The sequence below is a fragment of the Triturus cristatus genome, chromosome 1_2 (genome assembly GCF_964204655.1).
Source record: "Triturus cristatus chromosome 1_2, aTriCri1.1, whole genome shotgun sequence".
Lineage (NCBI taxonomy): Eukaryota > Metazoa > Chordata > Amphibia > Caudata > Salamandridae > Triturus > Triturus cristatus.
The window spans coordinates 378845957-378868930 of NC_140580.1; the positions used below are offsets into that span (position 1 = coordinate 378845957).

General features: G+C 45.3%; 1 protein-coding gene across 1 annotated transcript in view; it reads right to left on the minus strand.

Annotated features, from left to right (window-relative positions):
* ZCCHC24 (zinc finger CCHC-type containing 24) overlaps positions 1 to 16723 on the minus strand; it is a 210292-nt gene extending 193569 nt beyond the window's left edge. The window contains exon 1 of the mRNA XM_085604963.1: positions 16229 to 16723. Within this exon, the coding sequence (XP_085461089.1) occupies positions 16229 to 16501 (273 nt within the window). The 5' untranslated portion in view covers positions 16502 to 16723. The remainder of the gene's footprint in view (positions 1 to 16228) is intronic.
* Positions 16724 to 22974: the final 6251 nt, after the last annotated feature.

Here is a 22974-nt window from a genome sequence, read left to right on the forward strand (position 1 = left end):
GTCTGCGGTGGCAGGCTGGGCAGGACCAGCCAGCCAACAAACTAGAGGTTGGTAGGTTTTCGGGGGTACATCTAAGGTATCCTCTGAGTGCATGTATCAATAAATCCATCACTGGAATCAGTGTGGATTTATTAATACAGGCGTTTTCTACCACACACCATAGGTTTCAGTGAAGCCATTATGTAGCTGGGAAACTCGTTTTGACCAGTGCCGAGGACATACCGTAAGATAGCTTCCCTGGTCACTTGTACTGTCAGTAATTGAACTGTCCAGCACAGGGGCATATCTGCTCATGCAGATATGTCTTCATAGACAATGTAAAGCACCCTGTCTTAGAGCTGTAAGGCCTGCTGTAGGGGTGAATAACACATATTACATGCAGTGTTAGAGGACATGGCACACACCGTGTGCCATGTCGTGTTTTCACTTTCTAGAGCAGCTTGTCATACAGCCTGCAGTGGCAGTCTGCATGGGTTTGGTGCTGGGTCCCTTGTGATGGCACAATATTTGCTGCAGCTCTTAGGGACCCTGTTTAGTACCCATTCCCTACGTGCTAGGGGTACCACTTACTAGGGCCTGACAGTGGTGCTAAAGGCCTGGTCAACTGGGGATCAATTGACCAGTGAGCCAAAAGGACCCTGGCACTGGGGACCTGGTTAGCAGGAACCCAGTGCACTTCAGTCAAATGTGCATCAAACACCAGGCAAAAAGTGTGGGGGGGGGGGGGACTACTGCATCAAAAACCCACTGTCCTACAACATCCAAGCCTATAACACTGGCAGGTGATAATCAATTGTTCACTTCTTGCTCTTGGCCTTCTCTCGTTGTCCTCCCTATTGCCACATACAGAGCTCCACAACTACAACTCACACACAACTCCATGAGGTGGCCAAATACCCTTGGGATGGAGGAAGTGAAGCGCAGGAGAGGGGGTGCCGGCGGTACAACCCATTTCCCATAGTGCTGTGGAGGTATAGGGCCTCAAGGAGCATAAAGATTTCTGATTTGCACGGAAACTAGGCGTGTGGGTGGAGACAGGCCATGGATGGGTGAAAGATAAGCCTAGTCAAGGCCATTCACAGGGATTGGCAGCTGCCACCTGTGACTCACCTTTAGGTCACATTTGCAGAGTGCCATCCGAGTCACCAGTAGTGATGCAAACCAGGGAGAGCGTGGGGTGGGCTCTGCTAGAAACAAACTCACCCTTGACTGGGAGAGAACTGAATTAAAATAAATACATTAATAGTGAAAATGCCCAGGAAGAGTCACCAGTAGTGATGCAAACCAGGAAGAGCATGGGGTGGGCTCTGCTAGAAAGAAACTCACCCTTGATTGGGAGAGAACTGAATTAAAATAAAGACATTACTAATGAAAATGCCCAGGAAGAGAAGTAATCCTTCATGAATTTGCAACATCTTCTCTGAGCAGCAAATGTACTGATGAAGGTGGGGGCAACAAATGTACAGAATTTCAAAAAGTCTACATTTGACAAAGGGGAGCTGGTGTGAAAAAACCCAGGGACCAACTACACTCTTCAAATACATGTATAGATGCCTTACAACCACAAGCTACATGTGTGACCTTTTAAAAACAGTGTTAAAACAAAGAAACGGTGGTTTGTGTCTTACAAGTGAATTATATTCCCATTATTTTGCTTAATAAAATAACTCTGCAAATTATAGATTCAGAAAATATTACATCTAGTCATTTTATATGAAATAGAAAAAAATTCAAAATGGGTACCGTGTATAATGGCCAACAAAGACACCTTAGGCTTCTGAGTGCATCTGAAAACCACTCAGCCTATGGGCCATGTGCGCTATCATCGTGTCACCAAAATACCTAAATGTCAGTGAAGATTTACGTGTTACATATCAAAAAATGAGCAGCTTTTATTTTGTGTGCTATGTTGGTCTTGAAAATGCTTTAAAGCGGGGGTAAATGCGTATAATCTGGATTTTATCAGTTCAGTTTGCAACACTTGACAACCCGAACCTTTCCTGCTCCATTGGCGTACAGCAGATATCTCAACCTTTGCTTCCTTAAACGCACAATGGGCCTTTGGGCCACAAACAGCTGTATACCTCAAACAGCTGCTTATCTGAAAGGGCCATTGTGGAGGAAGCCGTCTGGGGGCAGCCATCTTGGTTGGCTTGTGAGGGAGCTCTGTGGCTCTCGAGGTTAGCATGCCAGTCACATCCTCGTGCTACGGACGCGCAGAATGCCAACTTTTCCTTGCTAGAACTGCTCTTCAAATCTCGACAGCACACAGTGACTTCATTCAGGAAGAGCAACGGGAACGCCGAAAGTGTACCGGAAAGACGCCTTCGAGGCAGTAACCAAACAAAAATAAAATAAAAAACACCACACACACATCACATAGTCCTCAAATCTAATCTTGTTCTAGAGACGCGGCACAGCATACCTTTTGAGTTAAAATATTTGCTAATTCTTTCCAGGCTGTAGAGCAAAATTACTTTTGTGTAGGCTATTGCAGGTCATTTACTAATCAGTCGCTGCACATCGTCTTCATTTTGTGTGATGTAGCACTATAACTATTGCACAACAAACAGATGCAACTGGCCTTAAGTTTCCGAATTCAGATTCTCTGTTTTGCCCAATTAAAAAAATTAAGTCAACTTGGCGGTGACTTAATTCCGTCAAGGCAGAAACATGATAAAATAATGCATATGAGCAGCACTAGTGTGTGACTGGTGAAGAAAGGTGCTTTAAAAGCACCCATTTTGAGCTAGATTGGAGAAAAGTTTCCATCCGAAGCATTGCCGCACTTTCTCCGCTACCTCACTTCTCTAACTAGTCATGGATTGCCAAGGCCAGTAGGTCTGGCCTTTTGGTGAACGGGCTTCTTCATAGACTGTTGAATAAGTCTGTAGTATTGTAGATGGAAGAGTCAGTGAATGCAAGAACGACTCAGTGGCTGGAGAAATGGATGCATGGGTGCAAGGACGAGTGACCAAGTGCAAGCTGGGAGCATCCCTCCATCCTCCCATTGGATTATTATTGCATCCACCCATCCACAATACAGCACACAGTAACCAACATGGAAGAGGTGCTTTAGGTATAAACCAGAGCTTTTGGCTTTCACAATGCTTGTTGAGTCAACTGTGGACTGTGGGAATACAGATTGTACAATAGTGCAGCGACACTGCTTGTGACGATACAGTAATCGTTGTATGGAAACTCCTTCTGAGCTCACTTTATGTTTGGAATATACAAGGATTGACAACTTTTGTAGAAGGGCTGAAGAAAGTAGCAGCAGAAAGGGAAAGTCTGAAGCTACAAGATTCTGTAAATAATCCAGTGTGTCATGCCTGCCACATATACATTATTCCCTAGTTCGAGTTAGAACACAGGCCTGCAGACAAAAGTCCTCTGCTGAGTGGAGTTTCTAGCAGTTATTTTGTTATGTTGTCTTAAGGAGTTTGCAAAACGTGACAAACACCAGCTGGTGTCCAAAGTGAAATAAGAGAGTGGAAACCATATAGTGGAGTGAATAGGATGCGCGAAACAACTGAAAAAGACATGTTTTGAGATTCTCCCTGAAGGTAGTAGGACAGGAAGTGGATTTCAGGGACACCGGAAGGAAGTACCAGAGTTTGGATTCGAGATATGTGAGGAAACGACTACCAATGCATGCCTTCCTGACATGGGTCAGCGAGGGGTGGAGGGTGTTGGGGACATGTCAATGATGAGGTGTTTTTGGTTTTTTTTTTTTTAGTGGAATATTCTATACTGCTCAAATCAATCCAGCATAGAAAGGGGATTGGAGTCTCTGTCACAAGCGTCTCTTCCATTGTTCATCCCCGTCATAAGAACTAACTTGTCACTAAAGGAACATAACAAGCATTAGCAAAGCCAGTAGCTCTGGCTTTAATGTGATAATGCATGTAGCATTCGCACATTAAAGAAAAACACTCAAGATTGAGCCACGAGGAGTGGACAGAAAGGATTCTATTTGTATAGTAATCCCTCATGAAGTTCAAAGGAAACACTTTAGTGGAAGAGGAAGGATACATCAAAGCAGCCAATAGCAGTTCGTGAAAGATTAATACTCCAATTTGCTGAACAAAGATGTGTTTGAGAAAGTCTTGCACCAATGGCTGAAAGCGTAAGGTAAGAGAAAACCAGTGGTTGAAAGCGGTGCGCCCAAAGCCCACTCTATGTATATTGTTAGCAATATGTCTGTTGGACAGTTGTGCAGTCAAACCCCAGACCTAATGAAAACCCATTCAAAATGCAGGAGACAGACCAAACCATGCACTGTGCACAGGGGCCATCAAACAACCTTCCTTTTATAGCATATGGATTTTGAAACAATAGCTCATTAACCCTTAAGGCTTGGGGAACCTAGGACTCTGAACTAGCAACAGTGCATCTAAGCACTCCAAGCCTTATATACACCACCGTAAGGCCGAGACGCGCTGCTACTGGCCAGCTGGCACCGAGCACAAAACAAACAGTAAGCCCAGCCCAACGAGGATGGAAAAGATGTACAAACACACCATCAACAAATTAAAATACCACAGAAAATGATGAGTCTGGCCAACTCGAAAAAGCAACCCTGGGTTCGGCATCGGAGGGGCATGTCAGCCTTGCCAAGCCATAGAAACCCAGCCTAAATACAAATAGGGAATTGCCACAAAACACTCAAGTATGTGAAAGAAAACACAACAAATAACACCACAAGGTGAAACACAACAAATAACACCACAAGGTGAAGACACAGCACCAGATTAACTGAAGTTGCTTCCATAACCAATTGCACAAAGCCATTGATTTGCCTCCATGAAATCACAAAGAATCAGCCATTGAACAACCACTATAGCAGAACATGATACACATTCCTTAGTTTCAGAAGCACCTGGATACAAACTTGCACAAAGGAGCTTGAAACACCCTAAGTGAAGTTCTACCAATGCAGATCACGACAAAACTTGACCGCCTCTGTTTTCACCCTTGGTTACTATTTTGGAACTCATGATGTCACAGTTAAAATTGCTGCACAGACACATATCAGTCATAGTTCAAGTTTAGCCTGCCATGTTCCATTCAGAAACACACAAATACAAAAATTAAAAAAACAATTCTAATTTACGCCAGATACAAAAAAGGCAATGCTTGTATCGGATAGGACTCCATACCAGAACTGTGGAGGGCAGTGGGTAATATGAGGCCCCCCACTTGGAACAATGGAGACTAAAAAGCGGGTGCCGCCACACCCGTTAAAACAACAATTCAATTTCAAGTTTGCGTTCACAGGAGGATCCATAACGCGGGTTGACCTTGGATTTCTATTTGAACCTGTCTAGGCGGCACAGCTGCTCAGTGACCCCATGCCATGCCTCATGCCTTCAGCCCACAATGCCTTAAATGTGCCACCCTTTGTAGAGAAATGAAACTCGGTTCTCTTTGCCCAGTCCTGCATTTCTAACAAAGAGGATTCTGGAATGTTGTTGAGGTGTCAGCCGTGCTTTTGAGATCTACGGTGGCCCTTTAAGAAAATCGCGCTTGATCGAGGAAACTTGAAATCCCATGCTTGTTTGTAAACAAACAAGGAGAAGCCACAGTCTTCTGAATTCATAGCACTGTTGACAAAAAAAGTCTAACTAAGATGTCTAGCTAGCGCTTTATAAAACTCTAAAATAAATAAATAAATAAATAATAATCTGGTGCCATTGGTCATGCGCAGTAGGCAGCCAATGCATGAGCATGTTTTCACAGAGTGCAATGTAAGAGGCTAGTAGTGTGGTTGTGTTCAGCAAACAGGAAGCTGGTAAAAAGGCTCAGTGGCTGCAGCCGAGACCTACCTATACATTTCCTGCTCACAGGTTCGAATCCGGCCTTTCATTCTTCTTAGGTGGATGCAAATACTTAAAGTTGGGTATGATTATTTATTAGCAACAGGCCTAGAATGTGGACATTACCTACTGATGCTCGCCTGCATTCCAAACCTTCCTGAGATGAGTGCCAGGAAGTGGGGACAGTATGTGCATGTGTGGGGTGTGAGATTGGAGGATTGGACGCCAGTACACTGATTACCTACACAATGTGAACCAGAAAGAGCTATTTCACAGCAACTGTATCAAGGGGTCTTAAGTCACGCTGGTGACCTTGAAAGCGGCCGTTATCAACAATTAATGCCCACAGCAGAAGGCAATCTCAATTGTGTAAGCAGCTAGGAAACAACAGAGCTAACCATGTGCAATATTTAAAAGTCCAAAATAAATACTATCAGACATGAGCCAGGATTGATTTTAGAGCATATATATCAAGTGGCCCTATATCACGCTGGTGACTTTTCGCATTCTGGATTTTCAGTCAACAGTACCAAGCATGCTCTGACTTGTAGTATTTGCATTTTAAATTACACATTGACGTGTAAAATTTTCACCATTCTTTGTGTTTTGGTAAAAAAAACAAAAAAACGAGGACTAACGGGCGAACACAACTGCACACTGAAGCGAGACACCTTCTGTGCCACAAACGTAATGTTATTAATAAGATACAGTTTGCATCATTCGCATGGTGTTGCGAAACAATATATCCAAGTTCGATTTAAGGTTCATTTATACTTGAATATATTAACACACGTGCTACAAACTCCTTCCACAAGATGCACCCTGGTCAGTGTTGGCTTGTGGCTGAGAAATAAAAATTGGTGAATCCATTTTACACTAAAGTTACCAGACATGAACCTACGCGTAGGTCTAGTTATAGCCTTTCAACAACTTCATGAATTCCGGCAGCTGTTGGTCAGGGTTGTACTTCTGATTATTCTTAATGACACCAGTGTGACTAAACAAACCCAATACAATGTTACGGTGAATCCTTGGACTGGAACATTGCAACCATGATGACATGGAGTCATCGGGTAAACTTATTTTACGCTGACACACACACACTGTTAGCAGATATGGCCTGCCAGCTGCAGCACCAGGAGTCCTGCCCAGTCTCCAGCTCTGTCTTTGCAGACTTCCCCTCCTTTTCCTGTCACAGACCTCTAAGTTCTGATGAACATCACTGGATGCTCCTACTCCAAAGGTTGCTCCAATTTTTGCAAACCTTTCCTCCAACCCACATCTTCCCATGCTATCTGTTTACCACCACATATATCGTTTCTGGCCTAGTTTCCTGGCTTCATTTGGTTTTTCTTTTCAATCTAGCACTTGTCTTGAAATCATCAAAACACACACACACGCAACTAACCCACTCAGATGCAGAAAAAAGTAAAGAACGATAAATTGATTAAATTTAAAAAAACGTTCAATTCTAAAAGTTGGGAAAAAAGTGACATAGGTTAATTTGAGGGAAAAAGCTGCATGGATGATTCGGTTCTGTGGGCCATTCAATGCACAAAGACCTGTTGAGTGGAATAGACCCTTTACCAGGAGCCTGCATTCAACAGCTGGCCAGTGTCCCACAGGCTTCTTCTGAGGCCACTAGCCCAACCTTGAGTGCAGTATAATAGCCAGTATTTACCGGATAGGAGAAATAATCGCCCCCTCAAACCAAAACTGCTTTACGTACAGTAAAAAAAAATAACAGAGCAAGCAACATCAAGAATACTCAGGGAACTCTGATCTGCACATATTCAGATGCAAGTTATTATCAGGGGATTTCTTTTTACTTTACTTTTTGCCCCTGTTTATATGACGAAGCCAAATAATAATGCAGCCCGTGCTGTCATTTGATAAACTATACAATACTTCAATAATGTTCCCTCTTAGCCAGATAGCAAAGTCCACAGAGGGATTTCCTTCTGTGTCACGTTTCACCTGCGGAGATCCACATGTTAAGGTATCTGATGGAGGGGAGGCGGGGTTATCAGAAGTTCTGAAGGGAGGAGGCATCAACCTGTGGGAGAAGGCCATCTCCAAGCTGTGCATGGGGGCCTACACGTGCATGTGGATGGGAGAGTTCTCTACAAAGAGAAAGGGAAGGTGTTATCTAGAAACAGGAGGAGAAGGTGGTCAATAAAGGCAGGGGAAGATGATCTGTACATGGTCTGGGCACACAGAGACCTCTCCTATGTTTAGGTAGAACGTCTCCACAGGGGAACAAGGCTGTTCCCAGACTAAAGAAAGGGGACTAGAGAATGTTGGCTCCAAGTCATTTACGCTTTTGCGAGGGGGATTGTCTCATATTTTGAAGGTAGTACAGAGTACCCCAAAAAAAGAGCCAGCACTGAACTGTTGGTGATGCTTTCATAATTCTTCGTGAAGTGGAGGTGGGCTAACCAGGGCCGTCTTAACAGCATTATAGACCCCCGGGCAAAGCAGCACGCTGGGCCCTGCCTACACAACCACTCACAGGAATAAAAATGCTGCATGGAGCCCCTATGCTTGTGAGGACCCTGGGCAACTGCCCAGCTTACCCATGCGTTAAGGCGCCACTGGGGCCAACTGAACATCTGCACCAATCGGTGACACCCAATGCACAGGGCCCAACAACTCTTGTACACATCATGAAATCATGGATTGGCATAGATGGAACCCTTCTTCAATGGTCGGCATGATTCCTCCAGGACCGTGTGCAAAATGTAAACATAATACTATAACCACAATTCGTCAACATAGCCATTGAGCGTCAATGTGAGCAAATAAGAGATACACACATTGACATCCACCAATAAGCGGAGGATACGCAGGTTTGCCTCAAGGTGACAGCTCACACATCGCCTAGGTAAACTAAAGAGCTGGCTGGACCATTACCTGCAAGAGGCTGCAAAAGACAAAATTCCTACTCTTTCGTCATCCACATCTAACTTACCCATTTACAAGTGGATGCCTTCTCTTAATGACCTACTACTCTCTCCAAACCTAGTCACTTTCAAAAAATCATTAGTTCTTGTGCTTGGAATCAAAATCACACAAATGGGCATTCAAATCCAGCTCCACTGAGGAATATAAAATATTGAATCACAGTCTCTGGCCTGCACTCAGTTGTTTAGAACTGCTTAATTTGTAGGCTGAATTGGGCAAAGCCCTTATAGGCCATACAAAGACGCGTTTGGCACCCTTGAGCAGCACTCCCATTTCCAAGAACCCCTCATTCTGATATCACCATTGCAGCCCTCATCTCAGTGCATTGGTTCGAGAAGAATGCGACATTTTCTATCTGGTCTGACTAATCACCACTGACCCCCACTTAAGCTCGCCCAACGCCTGGCTGACTGACTCACTGCTTTGTAAAGCCCCAGGACTCACCGCAGCAAAAGAAACCTACACCAAGCGATCCCTGAACTCAAGAAGCAACAAACCTTGACCCAATCCTGTTTTGGCAGTGTCAAAACATATGGAACTTGCTCCCCCCGCGACACACCCCTTTCCTTGTCGCGTTCTGTAGAGGGCTCAAGATTGGGCTCGCCAAGAAACATCGTACTCCGAAGACTTAGACGCTCATTACTGCTGAACACTGCTGTAACTTTGGTTCAGTAATTGCCAATCCACAATATGCTATGCGGTAATGTGGTAATTAGCAGATGTAGAATTACTGAAACTTTATGACTTTTGGACTTCGCAATGCGGGGTATTGCGCTAAGAGTGCAGGTTTTCTTCCGCTCCAAGGCTGAACAAAACCCAAATTCCCGCTCTTTGCATGCTTGAGTGTAGTTAGACCTGCCGAAAATCATGCAAACAAAAAACCCAAACTAAACAATTTGTACACAATGTATAATCCCAAATCAGGGTTACAGGCCTGCTGGAAATGAGGGCCTTAATATTAAACCATTGCACCCACATTCAAGAAACCTCAAGAAGGACGACTATGGACTGGTCCGCAATGAACTTCTGCCTGTCTCTCTGCTGCCTCCTCTGATACATCTCCACACCATTTTCCGAGAACAATTCAGGGCCCTTTTTTCATAACATCAACATAGTCTCCCCTCTGCCTCACTCTTTCAGCTATGAGTATCGCTTATCTCTTCACTAGTGACTCCATGGTCTGCTTCACTGCACTCTGCAGCTCCAGAATCGAACGCCTTGGAATACCGTTTTTTGCTCTTTCCATGTGTGCTGCAGGCGCAAATCGCCATTATTGATTGTTTATGTGCAGGATAATGCACTCATGGAGAACAGTTTAACTGCTGGCATCCCACACCTCCTTTGTTTACTTCCTTCTCACCACACTCTACTTCGAATACTGTTTCCAAGGCTTTTGGGTCAATTGCCAGCTTTGCCCCACTTCCCTTTGCCCTTGCACTCACCACATACACCACTTCCACCGAAGGCCTGGGCCTGCAGCTATGCCCCTCGCTTACTGATGGCTTAGCTGCCGTCTAGCCCCAACCCACAGGCGGCATCACTGCATGCTTTCTGTACCAGGCCTGGCTTACCCTCTTCATTCTGCGACTATCGTCTCACTCATGGCTACTTCTTCCAGCGACTTCCTACAACTTTCTTCCTTTTCCATGACCCTTTGCCTGCAACTGTGGATGTCTTCATTGCTCAGAAGTGCTCCATTCGTAGTATGGTCCTCTTGACTGCTTGTATCCGCTCAGCTTAGTCTTCACTATTCACCTAGGGGGGGGTTACTTTATTTCCCGGTAGCTAGCACTGTACGACGCTGCTCCTACACACCATCAGCAAAAGGCACTACACCTTTAACACATGCAGCATACATGCCAACATTTTAGAGCAGGGACGTGGGAGATTTAAAATAAAAAACCGGGAGAATGAAAATTCCCCATTGACTTCTATTTTAGAAAATGCAATTTCAGGCGGGAAACAGCTAAAATAAAGCCATTTTTGGCTTGAAAAATCGGTAGTCTCCCGCCTGAATCGGGCCTATTGGCATGTATGCATGCAGTCTCACTGCTTTCACTGCCACAACCTAGTTAGTGCTCACCTGTGCCACCTCCCCTCGTGATGCTGCGCTCTCTTCGATAGTCCAGCACCAATGCTTATAAAATTGTATAATGTCACTTGATTTTAGTTTCCCTGGTAATTACCTTGCCTTCGAGGTTCAAACAGTAAACTCTGTTTTTTGCTACCATATTCTAATTGTTTTTGTGTGTGAATATATATATATATGGCCTACTATTTGCATCTGCTGTTCAGCAACTCAATGCCTATTTGGGCCTGGTTGGCGCTAGGAAGAGAAATGCAAAAAATAACTAAATAAATAAAATAGCGTTGTCTGGGCTAGGGTTTTAAGACTTTGGGGGAAGGGGGTGTAGGGAGGCTGCAAGTATTGAATGGAGGCTTCCACTAAGGTGTGTGTGTGTGGGGGGGCTTCAGTGCATCAATGGTAAGAAGGCACCGCACTTGGGTGCATATTTACAAGCCCTCACCGCCACTGGACTGACGATTTTTTTTACGCTCCTGTGGCGCAGAGCCATTTTCCATATTTACAAGGTGGCGCTAAGCCACTTTGAGTGGCTTAATGCCACCTTGTATATATGCCCCTCTCCGCTTCAGTCCTCTGTGGCAGAGGAGCGTGCAATGGGTGTTGCTGTGGGCGTTCCACCGCAACACCCATTGCTTTTTGAAACTGCCCCTGATTTACAAGGCTGAGGCAGCTCCAGAATCTAACGCCATGGAATACCGTTTTTTGCTCTAGAAGGCGCAAATCGCCATTATTGATTGTTTATGTGCAGGATAATGCAGCGCAGGTACCCTTGCAACATGGCGGCAGGGTGTCTGCGCTGGCGCTAGGCAGCTTTTTTTGTGCTGGCACTAGGGAAAACACAGGGGTGCGACGTATTCTTGTGAATATGGCACATCCCTGCATTTTAAAAATGTCGGAACGCAACGCTGCCAAATTTGACTCAGCTCCGCGCTCCGACATTTCATTGTAAATATGCCCCTTGGTTTTGGAAAAGCAGACCACACTTACTGAAGGGCAAAGGACGTCGCTAAAGCTGAGAGAAAAGGATTTCAGAAGAGAAATTGTTACAGGTGGTCTTCAGGCATGCGGTTTTTGCAGGACCAGGTAAAAAATGTAACGTGGGACCACGAGTTGTCTAATAGAATGCCACAAGATGAAAGAGGGAATCTCACAAGTAAAAGAGGGAAATTTGTTTAAGGGTCTCGCCTGATCCAGCGCATGGCCGGTCTGGCAGAGACATTTAGTGTACGGGTTTTCAAAGTGCTGCCACACGGCCTAGCACTTGCGTTCACACGAGCGTGCACGCGCGCAGCCGGCAGATTTCAGCGCCTGAGGCGCCATCTGGAGCTTTCACTTTTTCCGCTGCTGCACGCGCACCATTCGCGTGTTTGCCGTCGCGCGTGCACCCCTGCTTTCACTTTTACCGTCTTGTTCTAATGTTATGTCTGTGCAGTTATTTTTTATGTAATCATGCTCATCACCCGAGTAATCTGGCAAGAGAACTCTGTATACCTTGTGTTTTTACCATTATTTTATAACTCTCTGACATTTTTTACATCATACTGCTATATTCCTGGCACTTCTTTCGTGTGTCACCTTTGTATCTTCTGTTTTTCAACATTTATTTATCAGTTGTTTCTACATATTCTCTCTTTGATTTACTCTATTTGATCAAATACTCTACATCTGGTTTATCTGTTCATTCTTAGGACAGTATTTCATGTGACATAAAACCGCGCCCTCTTGTGTCTTTCCGTGAGTTTATTACTTAAGAAAGAAACATTGGTAATGATTTCCTACGAGTCAAGTACTTAAAAGACGAACACCACCCACGTAGCTGTCTCTCTGTAAAATTTATAATAACGGAAATAACAATTTGAAACAAAGTTAATTTCAGACTTGTTAGCCATGTTGTACAGCAGCACATATTCTATGAAGCAAGGATACAAGTACATAAAGTGCTGTGACCTGCTCAGCGATGGCCACATCATGGTGCCTTTTTTCCATGTTTACTTTCAACCACGTTGCACATTAGTCGTGCTGCTGTACAACATGGCTTAAAAAATATCGACAAAGCCAAATAACAGAGCTATACGGCTTTGTCAATGTTTTGCCATGCTGTACAGTACAGCTGGACTATTCCCATGAGGCACAGGGTCAGACTGATTTGCATATGGCCATGTCTGAACTGGGGGTGGTGGAGTGAGCTAAAGAATGATGATGGACTAAACCCAGATCATTTGACTGGGGGTGAGTGTTTGATTTGCTCAAACGCTCCGTCCATCATCCCCTTTGGTATCGCTTTGTTTGCCCTAAGTTGGCAGGGTATGCCCAGACGTAGGTCCCTTGCTCACTTTGCCACTGGATTCAAGATAGCCTGGCTGAGGAGGGTTATGAACCCGAAACCGGTCCCAGGATGCTTGTTTCCGGTCCAGGGAAGACATGGCTTGGCAGTTCGGGCTGGACTGTTCCCATGAGGCACAGGGTCAGACTGATTTGCATATGGCCATGTCTGAACTGGGGTGGTGGAGTGAGCTAAAGAATGATGATGGATTAAACCCAGATCATTTGACTGGGGGTGAGTGTTTGATTTGCTCAAACGCTCCGTCCACCATCTCCTTTGGTATCATGCTGTCCAGTACAGCGGCTGCTGCGCAGCATGATTAAGTGCGATGAAAAGGTCAATACTGGCCCATCCTAGTGCTTTTTTTAAAAAAAACTTTCAACTATGCTGCACAGCAGCCTAGCTACTGTACAACAGGACAAAAAAAATTCACGAAGCCAAAAGATCTCACGTAGGCAAGATCTAATGACCTTGACAATGCTTGTTTTTTTCAGAGTCCTTATGCTCCCGTTTCTAAGGACAAGGCGCACCTCATTGGTGCTGCGGAAGCAGTACCACCAGGGCTCAGGACTGTGAGCCGTCACTGGTCCCTAATTACGGTGTCAAGGATGTTGTCCATATCGGCAGTGCTTCCCCGTAGTGTATAATTGTGTCAGCACTGCCGATATGGACGATATCCTTGAAGCCCCCACACATGCAGATACAAATCTGGCAGTGATTGAGCGTGCATGAATGAATCCGCAGCAGCAGCAGCCTGCGTTAATTATTTGCGAGCCTATGAAGGAGTGAATTAAAATAAAAAGCTGGTGCTGTAGTGTCTTACAACATAGGGAAAGATGCTCAAATCAGCTGAGCTCCTTCTGTGAGAATTTGACGATTACAAATGGCTATTTGGAAACTTAAAGACATTTATTTTAAGAGAACTGGGATGCCTTTCAATCAGTATCTGACTAAGAGTCACATAGGAGGTTGTTGTAGGGGAAAAGGTATGCATCAAAAGAAACCGGTACTTCTTTGGGCGTGATAACTTAAAATAACTGATCTCCTCCTTTTAATGGTAAGTCCAACAAGCATTGGCATAGCCAATAGGTCTCGCCTTTGGGACCTTACATGTGTTTAGCCATGCAACAGTTACTGTTGTTGCACAAAGGATATTGTGCTGCATAACTAAATACTTATAAGGTCCCAAAAGCGAGACCTATTGGCTATGCCAATGCTTGTTCCTATTCTGACAGTATCCTACCCCCCCCCCCCCCCCCTTCCCCCTCTGAGGGGGAGACCCTGGCTGGAAGGAGCAGCGCCTTCTGCATGGCACGTGATCAGAGTCACAGCATGCGGCAGAGGGCTTCTAGTCACACTAAACTGATACCCCCAATGTCAGGATGCACATGGCTATCTCGAGAAAGTGTTTTCTTACTCGTCAGCTTCCCCTGATAAGTTTCACAGGCCGGGGACTCTGCAAATAGAGCACTTAAGGCCCCTCTGCTTGTTTTCACACTTTGGGGGTGGAGAGGGACAGCATTATACTGCGACACTGTCCCTGCAGACAAATTCTGCGCCACATCTCTGCCTCCACCCAAATTCAGCACTCAAGGACATTATCCACGCGTTTGTATCGCTTTGAAATGTGAATGTTTCTCCTTTCTGTTTTTAAGCAGATAAGTTACCAAGTTGTAGTACAAACACAGAGTACAAATTTGAAACATTTTAGGTGGTTCATTCAAGGGAAAATTCCCAGCTGGGGGGCTGCCAAGTGTAAGAGTTTCAATCAGTTTAGCTGATGTAGCTGTGCTGTGGAAAGGCCCCTGTCACACAAGGTGCGACACAATGTTTGAGAGGTCATCTGGCTGTGGAGAACCAAGGAACGAGCGTAATTCCCCTAGAGACAGGTTTTCATTCTTAGAAAGGACTTCCATAATGCATAACTGCTGTTATTAAAGTCTTTCTTCAGAGCTGAAGTCAGGCGGGGGGGGGGGGGGGGGGGGGTTAGAAGAGCGGGTCCGTGGAGCGTCGATGGAAAGAGCTCCTGGGATCGAGTTAAACCCCTCGCGGCGCCTTTTGCAGCCAAGAAACACCAGGCCTCCATCTCTGACAATTCATTTTTTTTTCACGTAGACTTCAGCGCCCTTCTCAGCTGCTGCGCTGTACTTTTAAGGAAACCAGCAGCACCACACGGCAAGCTGCCGCGCTTCCAAGAAGGACGCTCCTGGACTCCGGCACCGGGCCGGGCAGACACAGAGTGCCAGCACTTCTCAGCAGGGCGTCTGCACTTTTAAAGCGGCAGTCCCCAGAGACTGTCAGCAGGGATGCGGTATATTTCACAGGAAAGTACAGGCAGAGTACAAACGCTGCTGTCACTGCAGAGGTCGAGCGATGTCTAATCTCCAAAACAGGCGGAGTCCGAATCAGTCCCACGGCTGGTAAATCTCAGGCAGGGCAGCGACAACCCCTGCCGCCTGCCCTCTCCTTGGGCAGCAGTCTGCGGAAAGTATCACAGCAACGCTTCACCCCCTCCACTCAGAAATGCACACCAAATACCACCAAACCCCTGTCTCAGACATCATGGCGGCGCAGCGCTCGCTGACAGTCCGAAAGTTTCCCAGGACACGCCTGCGCTACCCCCACCAAAGTCAGAGAGAAAGACAAAAACAGTTCGCTGCGACACCCAAGCACCCTGACCCTCCACGACACACACACTCACACATGACAGTGTGTGAGAGCCTTGCGCCACAGCCCCTGTCAGGAGTGGTTTGTAGGCAGCAATAAGTTTGGAAAGAATCATTTCGGACACACGCTGATATGGAAAAGCCGGAAAAGGGGGAGGGGGGCAAGAGAGCAGAAAAAAAGGGCCAACCAAGGAAGAGATAGGCAAGAGAGACAGGAGAAACCACAGGACGACGTTAAACAGAAGGCAGCGCGCAAGGACCTGGACAGAACAGGGGAACGGGACGCACGCAGTAGGGAACTGACAGCAGGCATTAAAGGGGCACAGAAGGGAAGGGGGTGGGGGGAGGCAGGGGAGATTTGGAGACCCACCTCACTCCTCTGGAGCTGCAGGAAGCTGCTGAGGTAGCTGGAGCTGAGTGACGAGCCCAGGTCTTGGCTACTCTTGCTGCTGCTGTAACTGCCCAGCTCCTGGTGCTGGGGGGAGCCCGGGGAGGGCCTGAAGGCGTCGAAGGCGCTTCCCTGCTGTTGCTGCTGTTGGTGCTGCTGCTGGTGGGAGTCCTGCAGGGACAGGTAGACCCAGTTCAGGAGCTGGGCAGGCTGGTACACGGAGGCGCTGCTGTCTATGGCTGACAGCAGGCTCATCTTGACGCACAATCAGGCTGGCCACAATCGAACCCCCTTCCCACCCCCTGGACCCTCTGTCCGCTTCAGCTTGCCCCCCTTGTTGCGGCACCCGTTCGTCCGCTCTAAAGCCCCCAGACTCCCCTCTTTCGGTGTCTTTGGGCCTCCCCCCGCGATGTCACGGAGCTCTGGGAGCGCACAAACTGAATTGGCTCAGGACAGACATAGCTGCAAAGTTCTGCTACGAAACTCTTCTGGGGCCGCTGCCTCCCCCCAGCCCCCCTTCTCTTGGAGCCTGCAGATCCGCTATCTGCCTTCATTCCCAAAGCCTCCCTACCCTCCGCTGATTGGTCGCCTCATCTGCATATGTAGCAGGGGGCTGGAACCATAACTCCCCTCCGCCCCTCCCCTTCTGCCACATTCCAGCGCAGCTGCTTGGGGAGTTTCTCAGAATGAATGCGTTTTCTGAGCCATTTCGGAAGAGGAGAAACGTTCTTGTGACTGAAAGTTGGCGGTGGGCGAGCCACTGAAACCTCAAGTCAGCGGCTTAGCTTTCTGGCTCAGCTCGAGGTCCTTTTGAAACATCGAGCCCCCAAAATGCTGAGCATTCATGCGAGGCGATGTGGCTAGAGACTACATCTGTCTACCATGTAACAGGGGAAGACGAGTTCAAATCTCGGCGCTGGCTTAGTGTCCTATGTATCCTGGCAAATCTCACTGTGCTGAGAATTACAAAAGCATTGTACTAGGTATGTTATGTAAAACTGCCAAAAATAAAATGTGCTTTCTGAACGTCACACAAGCTCATTCTTAATCTCTTAGAATTAAGGGAAAAGCATTTACATGTGATGTCAGAATGAGATAGGGATTTAGTGGATTAACTCCAGTGTGAAAATGGAAAATCTGGGATCAGTCCTGGTTTCCCTGCTTGGCTAAACTGTGTGATTCTAGGCAAATACTATATTTCCCCTGGCCTCAGTGCTTTAAGTGGGCCGGTACTCATTGGTACTGAGTACTGACACTTCTTAGATTTACCACTCTGAGTACCGGCACTTCTCTACTGTTGAGGTGAGTACTGGTGCTCATGATTGGCTGCAAGTGACGGTGAGCACGAGTGGTACCTGCAGGGCTTTAAGTGGGATGAAAAAACTGGGGGGTCTTTCAAAGGGGCGTGGTCAATGTAATTAAGGGCGTGGCTTAAAAACACCTACGCTAACAAATCTGTGCTTAGCATAGTGTGCCGCCCGACCTGTATTTTGCTGTTTCTGTCATTGTATTCAGATATATGACACAACAAGTAACATCATTCCTACAAAAAGTCACGACTATTGGCTTTGTCAATGGTTGTTAGTTGCATAAGATAAATAAGAAACAACTATGGCTTGTATATAAGCTTGAAAAAACATCCACTTAAAGCCCTGGTGTCACCACGACAATGTTGCTGCTCCTGAGTTTAAAAAAAGAGAAGGGAACTCCAGAGAGAAAATGATTCTTTAAAGGATTTCCCTTCGCCTACAACGCTCACCTGGCATGAGGTCATGCCGTAACTTCTCCACTAGTGAGAAGTGAGCAGTGTGAGCAGCGCACATTGACATGCCTGCGTCACTGCAGTCCGGAAAAAAACGGACCGCATGTGCCAGGGCACAAAACAGAGCCCGATAGAGACCCGTTTTGAGGCATCCTCCAAAAAACTGCCGGTGCTCAGACCCGGCCGACTTAAAGCCCAGGGTACCTGTATCTGGCAGCCAAGCCGCTGCTTCTATAGCCCTGATCTGAGCCCCAACTGAGCTATTCAGCAGGGCACATTTGAATAATGTCCGGGTGCTCACCATCACGCTGTGTTTGACAGAGCAGCCATTCAGGCCCTGTGCTGTCAATCACATTCACACTATTGTGTGCATTTGTGCAAACATAGGAATCATGGCAGTCCCCTGGCAGTGCCAATTAAAAAAGCCATGGTAGGTGAAGGGAATAAAATGGCTCTTATCATACCGGAGTCATTTGTGTGTCAGCATATGTTTGTGTGTTTGCCTGCATTTGTATGCCTGTTTTTTGTAAGAAAAAACGCAAGGGAAAGAGAGAGAGAATCCAGAAACCATCAGGAAGTATTTTGAAGAAAATGCGTGGCACTTTATGTGTACATCTCAGCGACAAAGGCTCATAAATACAGTAAAAGGGAGGGTTTGTGGGTGGGTGAGTGAGTGAAAGGGTGGATGGATGGGTGAGTGAAAGGGTGGATGTATAGAAGGATGGATGAATGAATGGATGGATGAGTGAAAGAATGGATAGAGGAGTGAAAGGGAGGGAGGATGGATGAAAGTGTGGATGATGGATGAGCGAAAGGAGGGATGGAGTGAAAAGGTGGATGAAATGAAAGGTTGGATGGACTGAAGGAGTGAAAGGGTTGATGGATAGATGAGAACAAGGATTGGTGGATGAGTGAAAGGGTGGATAAAGAGATGAATGAGTGAAAGGATTGATGGATATGTTTGGAGATGGATGGATAGGTTTGGATATGGAAGGGTGGACAGACGGAATGGTGAAAAACTGAATGATGGATGAAAAACTGAATAGACAACAGAATGTGAAGGCTAAATGGTGGACATCAGCAGGTAAATGATAGGTTGAAAGGATGAATGGATAGATTGAGGGAAGAGACAAGAGAGATCTTCTGGGGAGGGTCATGATGAGTTGCTTCATTTGCTTGGTGCCATAAGAGCTTTGGTTCGAAGTGGGGGTATTTTCAGTTTCTTCCTACTCATGTGCTCAAATATATATATAGCATTGTGCCAAACAGCAATTAACAGTATGGCATTACGAAGGTGCAACTATTGCAAAAAAAGGAAAGATTAACATATATGCACTTGTCTTTCATTTTGTGTAGTGAACCTTCTTTGTTTATATAAACACAGTTCTCATGTGTTTTGGTATGTTCTGCAACTACTATAGAAATCGTTGAGTATCATCATGTTTTGCCCTTAGCCCTGCCCACTCACTACACCTCTAGCTCATTTTAATGAGTATCTGCACTTATTTTCCCCATTTAAAGCACTGCCTGGCCTCCATTTTGTTCATTATCTCATTTGAGAGTACTTTTAAATGCTTTAATTTAAGACCCAAGCTCTAATAAAAACTCTCTTTGATTTAATAAACTAAAATGTTGGTCTATGGATAGTAAGCATCTAACCCATGTATAGGGAGGGTACACATGACTCCTGTCTTACCTCTTAGTTCATTAAGAGATTGTGATCAGTATTTGGGTAGGAATGGTCCTCAATGCGTGCTTCAAAACTCTCCCTTTTAATAAAGATTTCACAATGTAATGATATAATCTGATGTGATAGGATGAAACACTTCAGCTTATTGAAGAAAAAAACTTTTTTGAATTTTAAAGATCCTTTCTCATATTCTAACATTGTCTTTGTTGCATAATTTACATGACAAATATTTTTAAAGGATAGGCTTGTGCGGGGGCTCTCAGAACCAAAGACGATCCTTGGCATGGCTCTGGCTTGGTTCTCCCGGTTAATTTGTAAACAAGCTGAGCGTCATAGGACCATTGTACTCCTTCATTGCCCCTCACCGTAATTATCAATGGCATAATTATTTTTATAGTGCACATCCACCCCACTATTAAAGGACTACCTGGGCGTGGACGAGTCATTTTAAATATTAAACCATGCTCACTATATAAACAAGTATCTGCAATGCAATACTTCTTGCATTACTGAAAGTTTGAGCTGTTGATGTTGCATTATTTATTTATTTTAAAGTTTTATAGAGCATGAACCAGACCCGTGAGGGTCTCAAAGCGCTTTACAGGTTTGAGGGTGGTATTCCAAGCGTTAGGAAGAGAGGGAACAATTGGGTAAGATGGGGGATACATTATACATTATACAAGAAAAAGCGCGCAGTCTAAGGTCCCGGCTACAGGAAGGATAAAAAGTAAAAAATAGATAGACACTTATAAAAGAAGGCACGCAGTCTAAACTCTTGGGTGGGATTCCCAGGAGTGCAGGAATAGGTATCCTCCATAGAGCCGTGGATGATGTCAAGGTGGAAGGTGGAAACATGTCGCTACGGTGATTGAGATGTAATCATAAGACCAGGTATTTACCCATTAAGAAGGCTTTGATCTCCTTTTTAGGTCTCGCTGGCTATCGCATAAGCGATCGCTCAGCGAGACTCTAGTAAGGGGCTCCCAAAAGTGCTCCCAAAAGTGGATTGCATAGCGAGCACGCGCACAATCACGTGCATCGTGCCGCCATGCAATCCGCTTTTGGCATCGTACTTCAAAGGGTCTGCTCCCCCGGCTGGAATGCGCTCCCCCGCCCCCGCAAAGCGCGCGCGCCACGCTCCGCCGGGCTTGTCTTGTTGCAACTTGCTGAAAGAATCTAAGGTTTGTTCCAACACTTGTGCATCATTCAGGAAAGTCAAAGCATCAATTTAAGCGCTGTGGAATATACAGTCAAGAATGTCTATGGAACCAAACTGCATTCTTCGTATTTCGAGTGGCAGAAAATGCATTTGACGACTTATGACGCTTAGCATTCAAATAAAAATCTGTAACGTTTCATGGTTATAAAGTTCTGAAGGGAGAAGCTGTTCAACTTTCATTTCTGATTTGTTTTGCTTGTAACGTTTTACAAAAGTAAAATTCGAAAACAATCAAATACTCTTTGTGAGGACTTTCATAGATGTGGGAATATTAGCACATAGTTAACTGGCATCAGTCACTCATGACATAACGTTCTTTTCTGGGTACTGAAATTAAAATAGGACATTAAAAGCGCCACGGGAGCAGTTCGGGTCACCGAGTCAGACTAAAGAAAGCAGACGTTTACTGACGTCACTCCCATAGGAGGATGGGTGATAACATTATACATGGCGAGGTAGGGCTTTGTGCATGTAATTTTAGCCTTCAAGCCCAATGCAACGCTCATTTGAGGTATCGTTAAAACATTTGAACTATAGGTAAGAGGGGACATGATTCTTGTCCAAGCGTCTTTATTTATACTCTTATAGAGGTCATACATTAGATGCACTACCGTTTATTACTCCAAGATCTTTTGGGAAACGCACAGCAATGGAATATGGAAAGATAATTTTAGCAGCATGTCTCACTAATGTAGAAGTGGAAGAGAGAGCAGGTAAGCAAATGTATTAGGAGTTTGCTCGTGATTATGGTCCAAAAGTGAGCATTATAGAATTGCATGTTTATGCCATGGTATCAGACAATCAGAAGGAAAATAATCAATATTACATTCTTTTTAAAGATGGGTATGCAGTTGATCATAATCTTGAAAATGGGTGTATGTTAAACAAATGGCACAAATATATGTCATGATTAATGAGATGTTAATGAGCATTACCCATACCAAAGCCATGACACCCTCCGCGCCAGGATACCCTGGTGGGTGATAGTGCGCTTAACAAATACACAACTGCTTCTTGATTAAATATGTTAAAAATTGTAGACATTCAACAAACTCAGAAGCACCAGGGAATCCTTAAATAAGAACTGTCTTTTACTTCAGTTAGTGATACTTTGGGCAGGACAGCGGCAGCAACAAGCAAGAACACACAATGGTGTTTGTCAAGTTCAAAATGTCTTTTCCATGGCCCCCTTATCAAACTGCCATGGGTAAATTTGGCCGGCACACAGAGTCCATTGCGTGGCCATCCACCAGTACATGTTCAAGCACCAAGATTCAATCCATAGTACAATCTTTCACACCACTAACAATCCCACAATCCATAGCAGTTTCACATTATTTATATTGGGCATGGTGCTTTTAAACTGCAAAAGCAGCCCAAGAAGAGTATCAGAAAGACACTAACAAGCATTTGCAATGCAATAGGTCTCCCATTTACGCAAGTTTGAGCTATTGGCATTGTAAGTGTCATTGTCTTTTATTTACATAGATAAAAGGCATTGTCATTTACAATGCTAATAGCTTAAACTCTTGCAAATCCGAGACCTATTGCATTGCAAATGCTTGTTAAAGTATGCCAAGGATGGAAGTCTTCTGATGGCGGGTGGGAGGGAGTTCCAGATTCTTGGAGCGGCCCCAGAGAAGACCCGATTGTAGTTTTTTTTCTTAAAGAAGCGGGCTGGTTGCAGCAATAGGTCTTTGGCAGATTGGGAGTTTCTGACTCCTCCTGATATCACAAGTTTATGGGCGAGAAAAGCAGGGGAATTGGAGTAGAGAGCTTTGTGAGTAATGCTAGCCATGTTAAATTGGATTCTGGCCTCTAGGGGAAGCCAGTTCAAAGTTTTGAGGTGGGGAGAAATGTGGTCAAATTTCTTTGAGCCAGTTAGGAGTCTGGCGGCGGTGTTGAGGGAGGCTTTCAGTGGGGCCAGGGAGTTCTTGGGTAGCCCTGCGAGAGTGGAGCATCCATATTCTAGTCTGGAAATGACTAGAGCCTGGATTGCCGTTTTGAGGCCGGAAACCTCAAGGAAGGGTTTTAGGTTTAGGTGGAACCTGGCCGTC